General features: G+C 39.6%; 1 protein-coding gene across 3 annotated transcripts in view; it reads left to right on the plus strand.

Moving 5' to 3' along the window:
* The window catches only part of map4k4 (mitogen-activated protein kinase kinase kinase kinase 4), a 39,369-nt gene extending 25,239 nt beyond the window's left edge, over positions 1 to 14,130 (plus strand). The window contains exons 18-27 of one of the 3 annotated variants that reach the window (XM_073854914.1): positions 519 to 728; positions 3,884 to 3,989; positions 4,648 to 4,815; positions 4,987 to 5,130; positions 5,763 to 5,897; positions 6,670 to 6,770; positions 9,032 to 9,176; positions 9,259 to 9,423; positions 9,720 to 9,859; positions 12,395 to 14,130. In XM_073854914.1, coding sequence (XP_073711015.1) covers positions 519 to 728; positions 3,884 to 3,989; positions 4,648 to 4,815; positions 4,987 to 5,130; positions 5,763 to 5,897; positions 6,670 to 6,770; positions 9,032 to 9,176; positions 9,259 to 9,423; positions 9,720 to 9,859; positions 12,395 to 12,478 — 1,398 coding nt within the window. In that variant the 3' untranslated portion in view covers positions 12,479 to 14,130. Of the gene's footprint in view, positions 1 to 518; positions 729 to 3,883; positions 3,990 to 4,647; positions 4,816 to 4,986; positions 5,131 to 5,585; positions 5,898 to 6,669; positions 6,771 to 9,031; positions 9,177 to 9,258; positions 9,424 to 9,719; positions 9,860 to 12,394 lie in introns of those variants that run through there. The other 2 variants (XM_073854915.1, XM_073854916.1) reach the window with 2 other exon arrangements.
* The last annotated feature ends 309 nt before the right edge of the window (positions 14,131 to 14,439 follow it).

Raw genomic sequence — 14,439 nt, forward strand, 5'->3', positions numbered from 1 at the left:
CATAGGGATTGGCTCACTTGACCGCATTGTCATACGGCAAAAGCCGTATGTTTGACTTTTTACATAATAGACTTTAGTCTACGATTCACATCCATTTCTTTGGTAGCTGCATTATAAGCAGGATAAAGTGCATTCAGCAAATCATTGTCACTATAGAGGGCAGAAACACATAAAGTTAAACATACTTGTTTTATCCTATTGTCCTTTTCATCCATTATTTATCACCACATTGTCTTTTTCAGTTGTTTCAGAATTTCATCATCAACATTTTAATGTGGTATTTCTGATTTTTGTTTTTCAGTTGCTGTATTTTTTGTCTTTTTCATTACTTAAAAATCATATTATTAGGTTAAAAAGTCAAGTTTCATTCAAATTTTAGTTTGATTTGGTACAGATGAAAATTTAGTGGAGGTTCGCCCCAGGAGAACAGCTGTTGTGTTAACCTAAACAGTAGATTGTTAGTCATTCATTAGCACAGAAGTCCACATTCTAAAGACGCAGACTTGTACCTTTCTCAGTTCCAGAGCTCAGGGGGTCTAAAACAGTGTCTGGCAATGTGGGGTTCAGGGTGGGAAGCTGCTTCTAAACCCAGTCGTGTAGGGATTCAGGAAAGAAATCACCTTCTGCCCGACCTGCTCCAGCAGAGTCACCCCTCACCCTCCTCCTGCCCCAGCAGCCCTGCTCTGATCCCCCTCAGCCCCTCGGACAAACCTGCATGCCTGACAGAGGTACGTCCCGTCTCCGGCCGTAGAGATGCCGCCCGAGTGGAGGCCTGGTGGTGGACGTTTGCCTCTCAGTGATGCTTTGAAGGATTGTGATGGTGGTGGTGTTAATGCATTTGCTAAGAGAACACCATATGGTTTCCGTTTAGCCCGTACAAGACGCCCTGTTTTACGTAGAAGAAGGGACACTTTTCCTTCATAAATAACACTTTACTTCATACAGTGAGGAAAATAAGTATTTGAACACCCTGCTTAGAAATTATGAAGGGGTCTGAAATTGTCATCGTAGGTGCATGTCCACTGTGAGAGACATAATCTAAAAAAAGAAATCCAGAAATCACAATATATGATTTTTAACCTATTTATTTGTATGATACAGCTGCAAATACGTATTTGAACACCTGTCTATCAGCTAGAATTCTGACCCTCAAAGACCTGTTAGTCTGCCTTTAAAATGTCCACCTCCACTCCATTTATTATCCTTAATTAGATGCACCTGTTTGAGGTCGTTAGCTACATAAAGACACCTGTCCACCCCATACAATCAGTAAGAATCCAACTACTAACATGGCCAAGACCAAAGAGCTTTCCAAAGACACTAGATACAAATTTGTACACCTCTACAAGGCTGGAAAGGGCTACGGGGAAATTGCCAAGAAGCTTGGTGAAAAACGTCCACTTTTGGAGCAATCATTAGAAAATGGAAGAAGCTAAACATGACTGTCATCTCTTTCGGACTGGGGCTCCATGCAAGATCTCACCTTGTGGGGTCTCAATGATCCAGAAAAGGTGAGGAATCAGCCCAGAACTACACAAGAGGAGCTGGTCAATGACCTGAAAAGAGCTGGGACCACCGTTTCCAAGGTTACTGTTGGTAATACACGAAGACGTCATGGTTTGAAATCATGCATGGCACGGAAGGTTCCCCTGCTTAAACCAGCACATGTCCAGGCCCATCTTAAGTTGTCAATGACCATTTGGATGATCCAGAGGAGTCATGAGAGAAAGTCATGTGGTCAGATGAGACCAAAATAGAACTTTTTGGTCATAATTCCACTAAACGTGTTTGGAGGAAGAAGAATGATGAGTACCATCCCAAGAACACCATCCCTTTGGGGGTGTTTTTCTGCACATGAGACAGGGCGACTGCAGTGTATTAACGAGAGGATGACCGGGGCCATGTATTGCGAGGTTTTGGGGAGCAACCTCCTTCCCTCAGTTAGAACATTGAAGATGGGTCGAGGCTGGGTCTTCCAACATGACAATGACCTGAAGCACACAGCCAGGATAACCAAGGAGTGACTCTGTAAGAAGCATATCAAGGTTCTGGCGTGTTCAAATACTTATTTTCCGCACTGTATATACCTGGCTTCCTTTTACTTTTATATTCTTTGAGCTCTCAGAAAGTAGTTATGGTGATTGATACTTGAGTTGTGTGCTAAATGTTACAGATGAGGCAAAATCTTTAATTAGATACTTTTCCTGACACATTTTGAAGATGAAGCATTTCCGGTCAGGCGTGATACTGGCCCCCATCCTCTATAAGGCCAAACACAATAAAATCAACAACGACTTCAATTTAAAACATGTCATTTTTAACATTTTTGTAAAATATCTGGGATATACAGCTCCTGCAGTAAACACAGTGCTTTTATCAGGCAATTTTCAAACCTTACTTTCTCAACGTGTTGTATAAGGGTTTTATGTTTAATAGTAACCCTGAAATCACATGAAAGAGTTTAAAAGGTGAAAAATATCTGGGCTGATACAAGTTAAAAGGCATTATAGTGATCTGTTATGTTTCATCTATTAAAGTGCACCTATTATGGCCTTTTTACAAGATGTAAAATAAGTCTCAGGTGTGCCCAGAATGTGTCTGTGAAGTTTCAGCTCAAAATACCCCACAGATCATTTATAATAGCATGTCCAAAATGACCCTATTTGGGTGGGAGCAAAAATGTGCTGTTTAATGTCTGTACCTTTAAATGCAAATGAGCTACAGGGCCTCACTTCCTTACAAACAGACAGTGAGTGCTTTCATTTAAAATAGATCTGATTAATACAGTCTGAGACAATAGTATCTAGTTGACAGAGTACAACTCACTAAGTGGGCGGGGCTTTATCAGTGTGACCTCACATTGATAAGAAAATCAAAACGGCATGTCTAATGAGACTGCTTTGGTTTAATGTAGATTAGCAGGTGGATTTTTTTCGTAGGGTGGTTGCCTTCACACACAGTCAACACACATTATGTCCAAACACCTCGTAGAAGTAGATTTAGCATAATAGGTGCCCTTTAAGTTTTGGATGTACATATCTCTATCTTTTGAATTAAAGTGCAGAGTGAACTCTGTTGCCTTGAAACTTCTGCTGGCGCCATTCATTTCATATTCGCCTGTCAGTATGGTGGTATAAAAAATAATAGGTCACGTGACGCCCGGACCTCTATAGGGCCTACTTTCTGATTATTTTTAAGATTCTGAACGCTGCCTTAAAAGTGTAGATAAAAGAAAGAGGGATGGAGAGAATGAACTCAAATCTCAGCAGGTCTGATAGAGAAAAAAACATGAGATCTTTCCGAGTGGAAGTGAAAATCTGTCTTCTGAGATGTTGGATGTAGTTGTGGGATGTGACGTGCCTACAGTGGTATTTTATTTTGGGAAGAGCTGCTTAAAAAGTCTCCATTTCCATCATCCTACTAGAAAAAATACAGGGAAACCCACTTGAAGTCAGGCTTTTTTTAAAACATCAGCAGTTTTTTACAATTTGGGAAGTAACAAAATGCCCAAGAGTGTGTTGAGGATTAAACCATTAAACGAGAGTGATTCATTTCAAAATTAACCTTAAAAATTATGTTTTGAGAACTATAAAAATCACACAGAAATGATTTTGTCTCATTCATTTTACTTGCGTTTATTTATTTGTTATTTCTTTATATGATCATCAGTTAATTTATCATCATCATTTTTTTGTATCACCAACCACCATCAAGTCCTTCCTTGTCTTTTTTTCATCTTTGTGTTTGATTGTAGTTGTTTTGTTCTGGTTTGCAAGTATTTTCATTTCAGTTTTATGTTATGCTGCACTTTTCCTGTGAAGTGCACCTCCTCTTTATGGTCATTTAGTTTTTCTCATTCTCCGCTCGTGGACTTCTCTCACAGACACCCACCGTGCCGAAGCACAAGTCTTCCTCCTCGTTCACCCCCTTCATTGACCCGCGTCTCCTCCAGATTTCTCCGTCCACAGGCAGCGCTCTCAATAACGCTGGTAAGTTAAAACAAAGAGGTCTAATCGGTTAACTTTCCCTTCAATTCCAGTTGCTTGGTTGGTGGATTGCTTTTGTAGTGTAAACGTGCATGTGGTTGAATGTGTTCGAACAGCCTACTCTCCGCCTATTTATCTAATGTGATGTACCGAGCACAACGTTTTACATCTTTTCAAAAACACAGTGTACAGCGCTATTTTTAGGCTTTCATTGATAAATCTAAAGCATCTGATCTTTCATTTGTTTTATTTTGCGAGCGTGTGAAAGTTGGGCGATCTTAATCAAATGCGCTGAAATATCAGAGAAATCTCTTACATATACACGTACAAAACACGGTGCAGCATGTTTACTTACAACACAATCGGCGGACCCTGACATATTATTAGTTCGCATCTATTTAAATCCATCATTACACGTTTAAATGAAAGCTGAGGGATTCGCCCACAGACCACATCCTCTCAGGAATCAGGACAGAAGTGGGCGAAAGTGGACAAAAGAGACAGATTTAAATACCAGGTGTAAACATGATGTGTCTCTTTTGTCCACGTGTGATCCGATCGACGAAAACGCATCTTAATAGCAAGTGTAAACAGCCCCTAAAGGTCCTGGGATCTGTTTTTAAGGTCTTCTCCGTTGACTGATGTACAGATGTTTTCTCAGGTTACAGCAACGATGCTCGACTACAGGAAGCCCTGCGTCAGGACGCTTCTCGTAAGGGCTCCGTGGTCAACGTCAATCCCGTTAACACCAGACCACAGAACGACACTCCAGAGATCCGCAAATACAAGAAGAGGTTTAACTCTGAGATCCTGTGTGCTGCCCTCTGGGGTGAGTGTCAACACCTTTCATTCAACTTGTATGATTTCAAGTGCTTTCAGATTTACAGATCAGATTGTCCTTGACTTTCGGCTGCTAGTAAGGGTTTGCGGGTAAATGGATCCAAAGAAGCAGCACTCTATCTAAGTTGATTCCTCCTTTTATTTTTATTAATTTCCGAAGGTGTAAATCTGTTAGTTGGAACAGAGAGCGGTCTGATGTTACTGGATCGCAGTGGTCAGGGAAAAGTTTATCCTCTCATTAGTCGCAGACGCTTTCAACAGATGGATGTTTTGGAGGGACTTAATGTACTGGTGACAATATCAGGTAAGCGTCTCACTTTCATAAGCCGAGTAAAAAATCAAGGCTCTGTTATGTAACGTCCGTCCTTGTCATGACTTAGCTAAAGTGAAACCACAGGTTTGTCTCTGTTTCTGTCTGTCTTTGTGTTGTATGGCCATGTGGTGTAAATCCATGGGAGACCACAGACCTGAGGACAGTTTCCACTGATTATTATTTGCTGAAAGCACAAACTCTAGATCAGGGGTCTCCAACTTTTTTGTGAGCAAGGGCTACCACAATGGATAAACCAATGCTCTAGATGATTCCTGTCAACTTTAGTAACGATTTCACAGTGACACGAGATCTCACAGAAACTGGCGTGACTAGGAAAAAAAAACATGTGATGGTTCTTGCACAACACATGATAAAGGCGCACTGGTGATCTTCTTTCTCAATACACTCCACTTGTTTGTGACATGTTTTTGACTGTCACGTTTCAGCTATAAATACACGCAACATCCGGTTGGTGAAGCTTGTTCGCTCTCATTGGCTATTGCGGGTATCCTGTCAGAGGCATCCCGATCAAGAGTCGTAAATATCAAACAAAAAGACGCAAATAGTTTCGACTTGTCTGTATAAATGAAGTGTTGTCTGAAGTCCTGGCCTGTGTTCATTAGGGAAGAAGAATAAATTGCGCGTTTACTATCTGTCCTGGCTGAGGAACAAGATTCTCCACAATGATCCCGAGGTGGAGAAGAAACAAGGCTGGACCACCGTAGGAGAACTTGAAGGTTGTGTGCACTACAAAGTTGGTAAGTCAGTATCACTCATCCCCAGACCTTTCAATTACACATCACAGTGTCCAGAAAACATTTAAAGTTATACTCTAATAAAAACACCCCTTGATTTACTCACCCTCAAGCCATCCATCATGTACTTCTCACTTTGAAACCCCAAAAAGTGCTCTGGGGGATAATAAAGAACTTCTGATGGGAATCGATTCAATTTTGTAAGAAAAATATCAAAACCATATTTAAACTTTAAACCACAATAACTATATTCTGTTTTTAAGTTGAAAACACTGTAAAATAATTTTTTTATTCTTCTTTAAAAATACAGAAAACACAACTCTAAATACTTAAATAAGTCTCCAATCTGAGTTGCCAAAACAATTAGAAACATATGTAAATTCATTTTTTATTTGACATCTGTACATTAGTCTGTAAAATACTGTACAGATGAAGTGAAAACTTTTTTTTAATATGAATATTCAAATTTACCGAGCACCTAAGGTGACATTGGAGAAAAAAATCAAAAGTTAGTTTCGCATGCTCACGTGAAACTTTTGCGCGCGCATGTGAAACTATCGCAAAACTTGTATTATTTTTCCAAACATAACAAATATATAACAAAATGATACAGACATACAAAATTAAACCTTTAAAATAATATAAATGGGGGGGCAACTGGAACAATAGCAATAATTCACAGTTTGTGTAAAATTCATGTTTACATCCACGTGGGCCAATAAGACATTACAGTACCTCTGTTACTAACACAGCCTGTTGTTTCTTTCATCTGCAGTGAAGTACGAGAGGATCAAGTTTTTGGTCCTGGCCCTGAAAAACTCTGTAGAGGTTTACGCCTGGGCTCCCAAACCCTACCACAAATTCATGGCTTTCAAGGTAACCGTGATATTAAAATAAAAATTCAAACTTGACTATTCATGACTAAATCAATCAATCTATGGATGATTGGGAGTATTAATTTGTGTAGTTATTAATGTTGGAGAAAAGCTAAACCAACGACATAAGGTTAGTGCTGCTAGCACCCTTCATTGACATCTTCAATTAAACCACAGACAAGACTGACCAGTAATTACTACATATGGTAAAGTTTTCCAAAAAACCACATGAAATACATATAAGGCGCGTGTATATATATATATTAAGGGTGTCACGATTTCGATTTTAAATCGAAATCGATCGAAATTAAGTCACAACCTCGAACTTCAAATAAAGAAAATGGGATCGTCGATGCTGCCATGCCCCCATGTCACGTCCGGTCGGCTTGCCAAGCGGGGGAAAATAAACTCTCAGAAGTGCCTTTAAAAACATCCATCCAGTGGAACGCGATTTATATTTTAAACACGAGGGATGTATTGCTCCTTGAAATGCATATCATAAACAGGATTACTACCTATCTGCCTTCGGACAGAGCGCAGCTCTCTGCACGTGCACGAGAGAGCCGCCAAGATGCAGCGGGTTATATTTGAAACAAAAGGTATAGTTTGCCTCAGCTTGCATGAAACGCATAAAACTGAACAAAAACGTAAGGATTATTACTTTAGTTTATGTTTAGACTTTGGACAGAAGCGAGACCGCGTGCACGTGAGACAGAGAGAAGCGCAGCTGCTTGACGCACCGGTTTTAGTTCAGATAATAGGAGTCCAAGACGCGCGCATTAAGTCTATCTGCATGCAAGAAGGAATTCTCTCTCTACAAGCTCTCTCGCGTAAATAATAAAGCCCACAAACCCCCATGCGAGGAAAAGCACGCAATGTGCATGTTAATGTGAAACTATAATAACAATAATAATAAAAATAATAAAGGCATATCATTTTTTGTCTTAAAAAAATCCTTTAAAAATCGAGAATCGAATTGAATCGTGACATCAGAATCGAAAATGTAATCGAATCGAGGATTTGGAGAATCGTGACACCCCTAATATATATATATAAATATATATATATATACACACACACACACACACACACACACACACACACACACACACACACACACACACACTAGAGGACTTCTCGGGTCCAAAGAAATGTACCCGACCCGAAATGACCCGAATCACTTAATACCCGAACCCGACGTGCATAAATATTATTTTTAAAAGAAAGACCCGACCCGAGACAAACCCGAGAAAATTAGACCCAAGTCCGACCCGGACTATGTGACTTTTTTTTTTTAACCCGACTGGAACCGAATGTAAACGGCACTGACGTGTGTGCATTCTGCAGACTGACGCGCAGCAGTCAGACAGAAAGAAACTCCGGTGGCCTTGCAACCAATTTGGCGAGCTGCTCCATTGGTTTTACTTTGTTATCTGACGACGACACCAACGTAACCGCTAACATGTACATTTATAATTGACTGACATGTTTGTCTCAACGAAAATGAACCTTCCGACAACCACACAATGTCGCAAGCGCTCTTTGCAAACAGATGAGAGGTTTGAAAAGGACATTGACGCACACAGGCGAGAGAGTTCGGGTCTTCTCGGGTCCGTTCAGAAAAAACACATTCATTTTAAATTACCCGAGACCCGATGCCGCTATTATTGTACCCGACCCGTGTCCGAGGCACATGTGAAACTTTTAGACCCGAACTCGATCGGGTCTCGGTTCGGACCTCGGGTTTTCGGATCTAAGTGGACCCGTGAAGACCTCTAACACACACACACACACACACACAAACACATACAAGTTTACATAGGCCAAGAGAAATGATAAAAATGGCAGTTAGTAATGTCCTTAACAATCTGTTTTACATAACAAATGTTTACATATAATCCACAACACACAATATTACCTGATTTATGTTTTTTGAGGGGCATTTTTGCCTTTAATTGACAACACAGTATTGTTTAGAGGGGACAGGAAAGTACAGGGTGATGAAAAGGGAACTGGAACGGCAAAGAACACCAAATTGGGTCGCTGAAAGCACGTCTGTGTTGTGTGTTGGTGCCCTGCCCACTACACCGGTGGCTCCAACACAACAATATCTGAATTTACAAAAATAACTTGACTACGTGCCCATATGATCAGGGATGATTCTTATTACTTTATCTTTTAGGAAAATGTAAATGATTTGTAACCTGTGGAGTGCAAAGAAAGAGAAAACGTGTTTGATGTGCTTTAACTTTGGTTTGGTAGTCGTTTGGTGATCTGGTGCACAAGCCATTGCTGGTGGATCTGACTGTAGAAGAAGGTCAAAGGTTAAAGGTCATCTACGGATCCTGCTCTGGGTTTCATGCGGTGGATGTGGACTCTGGAGCTGTTTATGACATCTATCTTCCCACTCATGTATGTACGAAGCAGAAGAGTTTCGGTATTAATTTTGGAAGAACAGCAGTCGCTCATCTTTTTAATTCATCTGTTCCCTCATATTCAGACCAGCATTCAGTCTCACGCCATCATCATCCTGCCCAACACTGATGGTATTGAACTGCTGGTGTGTTATGAAGATGAAGGCGTGTATGTCAACACCTACGGGCGCATCACCAAAGATGTGGTGCTCCAGTGGGGCGAGATGCCAACCTCTGTCGGTAGGTAGTTACTTGACGGTACTATTCAACCCTTAACATTTAGATGTAAAGAAAGACAAATTAATAGCCGAAGAAAGACCCTAATAGCCACAAAGTGAAACTGTCAGGCAAGGTAAGCGAGTTTAGACAAAACATAAAAAGTTTAAAGAGCTGCCAATTGGAACGCACCTCATGAACATGGAACTACAACACAGACATGATAAATTTAAAATAAAATACATGAGCTACAAAACACAAGACAGATACAATTGCCAGTTATTCTCTATATGTTTCTCATCTGTGTTTTTGTCTTGCAGCTTATATTCGCTCTAACCAGATCATGGGCTGGGGAGAGAAAGCAATAGAGATCCGCTCGGTAGAGACCGGACACCTGGATGGAGTTTTCATGCACAAAAGAGCGCAAAGACTCAAGTTCCTGTGTGAGAGAAATGACAAGGTGATCCTCAAAACAATACAATCACTCTTTCAATATTTCTTATGTAAAACCTCTGAACTAACAGTTACTTAACAGATGAATCCAGTAAAAAACAAACATGTCCAGGTCCATCTCACACCAAAATAATGAAATGAATTCAGTAATTTATTATTTGAATAAAGAAACAACACTAAAGTTTGACCACCAGATTTAGACATCCACCTGCCACAGTGACTTTTTACCAGTCATTTTTTTTGCCTGAATAGTGAATGATAATACTGGCTTTATTGTATAAATATAATTATTTTTTTAGAGCTACAAAAGTGATTTTGTCTTTGTCTTAGGTTGTTTGATTAACATTAATGACACATACTTGAGTAGGTTAATTGAGGTTACTGTCTCTTTAAGACCAAATAAGCACAGACTGGTTTTTGACTCTTTATTCATACACTTAAGACATAAAGAAATGTTTTTATTAGAGAAAAAGAATACTGTGAAGATCATTTTGTTTATATGTGCCCTGTCAAGAGCAGAAAGATTTGATGTACGTTTGCTTTTTGGAACGCATTCCAATGGAATTCCAAACTGCACACATAAACAGTCGCCTCCACAGTCGTTTTTCATTACTCTATTCGAAAAATGTATGTTAATGTACTACAGTATATGACACAGTAGCGCAACTCTCTCTAAAGTTTACACATCAAGAGTTCTGATCCGTCACAGCAGCACTACACATCTGTGCAACTGTGATTGTACTGTAGCCTATGTCAGCATTGCATTCTCATCCCACCTCACTTACTCGCACATCCAAACATAGTCACAGAAGTGCCTTATTTTCTTTCCAATCGCATTAACGTTGCGAAACAGCAGTCGCATCCTCTCAATGAATCACTCAATTCCCATCAGTCATGCGGGGGTTGATCCGAAATGAGTGGGTGCCTGCGGTCGCCCGCGGTTACGAGTCATCCAAAAATATTTTTAATGATATTCAAGTCGCGGACGGTTGGGTCGTTTAACCATTAACTTTTTTTAAACAATTACTACTTTTAAAAAAATGCGGGGCAGTGAGCAAGTCGGGAACAAAACTTTTTTTTATTATTTGCGGTCAGAGTTGCAGGCAGGTTAGTTGAAAACATCGGTCGGGTGCGGGTTGTGTTTATACATTGACCCGCGCACTGATTCGCATTGGCTACCCGCCAATGTGGCTGGTAGATGACAGTGTTACCCGCCAATTGCAAAATTCACCCGCATTTGGCACGTGGTTGGATGTTAATTTCAGGCCCTGTGCACATCACTTACGACCGTAATAGCCGTCACAAATTATATTACAAAGTGGAAACTGTTATAATTGTGCCTTTTGGGGCCATTTGGTTCTTACGGTTTGTTAAGTCGAAGTTGGGTGTGCTTGGTACGTCCTGAAAAGTGTAGCCGCTGGCTCTTTGATCGGCCCCTGATGGCATAAATCCCGCTCTCTACATGCAAAAGAGCGGGACTCTGGTCAAAATAAAAAAATTACACTTCCAATAAAATTTTCCGAAAGATGGTTTTAGTCCTTTAAGGTAGTTGTTATCATGCTGATATGTGTTCAGTTGTTTCTTTTTGTGATAAGTTTCATTTTAGCTAGTCATTTAATGCTATAGAAACAGGGCGTGATGTTATGATTAACATTTGTGATTGACAGCTGCTCTGAGCAGACTGTCAGAGCTTCGAGGGAAGATAACTATTTTTTTCGGTAATGTTAAATGTGGGCTTTATAAGCTACTTAATAAATGCTATTAGCTAAGATAACATGCCTAACGTTAGTTTAAACAGACTGCATTGTTAATTTTGCTGTCCAACACATTGTGATAGACTACATTTTAAATAATTAAAATAATAGCCGTACTGTTTTTAATATATAGTGTTTTATTATGTCTTTACATTTGAGTTTTTAGATGTATTTTGTATTTATCTTACCTTATTTTAGGAAGCCAGTCAAATGAGACGTTCAAGGGGCGTGGTTGAATTGGGCAGCAAGCGTTTGGGCGAAAGTTTGACACCACAGCTCCGCCTCCGGGCTCCATGGACGGTTTCTTCTGCGCATGCCCTGGCTCCAAACTGACATTTTTGCATAACATGTCCGCACCCATCGTCATACATTTTACGTTCATTACAATGGAAGGAAGCGCCATTGTCGTCCATCTTTATAGAAGAGTCAAGTTTTAAATAGGAAAAATATCAAAACTCTTTGGTTTTTGAGCACGATGCTAATGGTCTAATCAGATTAAATGGATTGTGCTAAGCTATGCTAAAAGTGGTAGCGCCAGACTCGGAGATCAGCTGAATGGATTCCATACCGGTAAAAATCAAATGTTTACCTCTAGGGGAGCTGGAAAATTAGCATATTTTCCAAAAAAGTGGAGTGTCCCTTTAACAACACTCCCTTTCGAAAGGTTTTTCAAATCAAAGTTGTAAAAAAGCACTGCTGAAACGGAGTTTCGTGACAATTTAACTTGGGGGGGGGGGCCTTCAACAAACGCTTACAAACATCATGTACCTTTATTTGTGTATTTGCAGGTTTTCTTTGCCTCTGTGCGTTCTGGAGGTTCCAGCCAGGTCTACTTCATGACTCTGGGTCGCACCTCTTTGCTCAGCTGGTAATGGTGACATCATCCTTATAGGACTGCGCTCCACAGACGGGAACACAAAGATCCGAATCAGAAGCCGAACATCACGGCCTGAGGCCGGGCGAGACACGATCACAGCCTGTTGAATGACTGACAAACTCGACTACACAATTGTGATTAGGCCAAATGTGTCCTTGTGCAGCGTTCTGCATGGGGAACGGTTTGAGTATCCTACAGTATTATTGCTAGTCTGTGTAAATCTGTGTTCTTCTCTAGTATTGAGTAGATTCGTCTGACCCGTCTGAAAGGAGCCGCAGTGTTTCTGGCAGACAGTCACTAATAGTGCTATGGCAATGAAGAAACACTAAAGAAATAAATGGCTTGTTTTGTAATTTATTTTCAAATGTTTATGCATTTTATTTATTTCATTTTTTTTCTCTCGTTAAATTTGTTTTTCGAAACCAGAGTAGTTGAAGCATTGTGGGGTCATGTGACAGAAGTGTGGCAAGGCAAGGGATGTTTTGTTTTTTACATCATGTTATTCTTTGTGTTATGAATTTTCATCGGAAATCAAAAGAAAACTGAGAACAGTTTGCTTGAATTTTTCTCCAGATTAAATGTGAATCTAATTTGGATTTAATGTGAATCTAAAGTGGATTTAATGTGGACTGTCTTGTGGCAGAATGTGCAGGACACTTTGTTGCCTCTTTTCTCACGTCTTCACATCTCTCTTTCTCTTCTCACATTAAGATAAATCCATATGAATTTTCTTCTTCTTTATGATGTTTAACAAGAATCTAAAGGTAGTGACTTTATTTTTTGAATATACACCTTGATGGCTTGTTAGCTAAGCGTCATTATATATTATTGGCCAGTGTTCTGGTTCGTCTGGGGATTCGTACCTTCACAAACTGAGCTTGTTATCATCCCTGTAATGTGTAATGTTCTGTCTGACACTTTTCTATGCTGTCTCTTTATTGATCATCTAACATTACTTGTTGGGGAACCTTTTACCCTTTTGGGAAATTTACCTTAAAATCTTAAAATTTCTCCTTACCTCACTTATAGTAACCATTCCTCCTAACAGCCCCCCTCACCATTCATAATGAAGACCATCAGTTACCTGCTGACCTTTATTGTGCTAGGGAATGATAGAAACATGATGCTTTATCAAAAGGATGGCTTTTTTTATTTGTTCAGGTATGATTTATGATAGTACTGTAGGTGTTTAATAAAAGACAGTACTGAAGTATTAAATTACTGAAATAAGTGACGCTCCTCACACAAGGTTTCTGAAATTTACTCGTTGAAGGTCTTGTAACACACACACACTGATTTGAGTCGATCTCTTCTGCTCATTTCATTACTAACGCAATTAATTTCTGTTTTTATTGGCTGTTTTCTGTTTAGTTGCCTCACGTCTTCTCTCCCCACCTACCTACAATATTTATACACTCTGTGTTGTGATCATTTGTATTTTGAATAGTAACTTAATCTTTCAGTAAGATAATCAATTCTTATATCTGATTTGTGACGGAGATGTTCAGAAATTGCCACAAAGCTAAAACCGCTTTGGCTCTTTTTTATGTTATTGAAGTAAACGATCAATTGTAAAGTTTCGGTTTTGCAATATCTTGGTTTCCATCACAGTAGTGACCTGAAATTAAAACGGTAACCTTTTACAAACGTCTCATTTATTATAAAGTGAATGCATTGGCTAACGTGAACTAACAATGAACAATTGCTTTTACAACAATTGTTTCTTCATATTTATTTCTTTGTGCATTAACCGTTTACAGAAGCCGCACACTGAATTTAAATATGTTTTAGTAAATGTTGAAATGAAATGCTGTACAAGTGTTGTTCATTATGTTGGCTTGACAAAGCCAACATACTGTTCTTCGATCTAAGCTTATTATTAGTGGTGCTTGCATTTATGCAAAGCATCACTATTATTATTCGTCATACTTATTATTAGTGGTGCTTGCATTTATG

The sequence above is a fragment of the Misgurnus anguillicaudatus genome, chromosome 17, assembly GCF_027580225.2.
Source record: "Misgurnus anguillicaudatus chromosome 17, ASM2758022v2, whole genome shotgun sequence".
In the NCBI taxonomy this organism is placed as follows: Eukaryota; Metazoa; Chordata; class Actinopteri; order Cypriniformes; family Cobitidae; genus Misgurnus; species Misgurnus anguillicaudatus.